The sequence below is a fragment of the Aptenodytes forsteri genome, unplaced genomic scaffold, assembly GCF_000699145.1.
Source record: "Aptenodytes forsteri isolate BGI_AS27 unplaced genomic scaffold, ASM69914v1 Scaffold15, whole genome shotgun sequence".
NCBI lineage: Eukaryota > Metazoa > Chordata > Aves > Sphenisciformes > Spheniscidae > Aptenodytes > Aptenodytes forsteri.
Window position 1 is genome coordinate 11,030,724 of NW_008795129.1, and position 448 is coordinate 11,031,171.

General features: G+C 65.8%; 1 protein-coding gene across 1 annotated transcript in view; it reads right to left on the minus strand.

The window, feature by feature from the left end:
• The window catches only part of ANKRD2 (ankyrin repeat domain 2), a 22,390-nt gene extending 21,942 nt beyond the window's left edge, over window positions 1–448 (minus strand). The window contains exon 1 of the mRNA XM_009278049.2: window positions 371–448. Within this exon, the coding sequence (XP_009276324.1) occupies window positions 371–448 (78 nt within the window). The remainder of the gene's footprint in view (window positions 1–370) is intronic.

Below are 448 nucleotides of genomic sequence, written 5' to 3' on the forward strand. Positions count from 1 at the left end.
GGGGGGGGCTGCACGGCACGGTCTTGGCACGGAGCAGCCCCACCACCACCGTCCCCAGCCCACCGGTGGAGGTGGCTCTGGGCACGGTTCGCAGCTTGCTGCTGAGGTCTACGGGATGCCCGGCAGCCCTTGGGCTTGCGCTTGCCCACCTGCCCTACTTGGCAAGCTGGGCACCTGCCTGCTGCTCGGCTCTGCCCCATGGGCAAGAGCTCCCGTGTTGGGAACCTGATGCCGCTGAGAGCCCTTGGCCACCTTGCTGCATCTCCTGGGATGGCAGGTCGGTGCCAGCCTCCTCACATCCAAGTCCCTAAGGATGGACACAGCACAAGGCAGGTCCCTGTCAGCAGGTCCACCTGCCCTATGGACCCACCTTCTCCTCCTCCTCCTCCTCCTCCTCCGCCAGCTTCTGCTCAATGAGCTCCTTGGCCCGTTGCACGTCCAGCTCCAT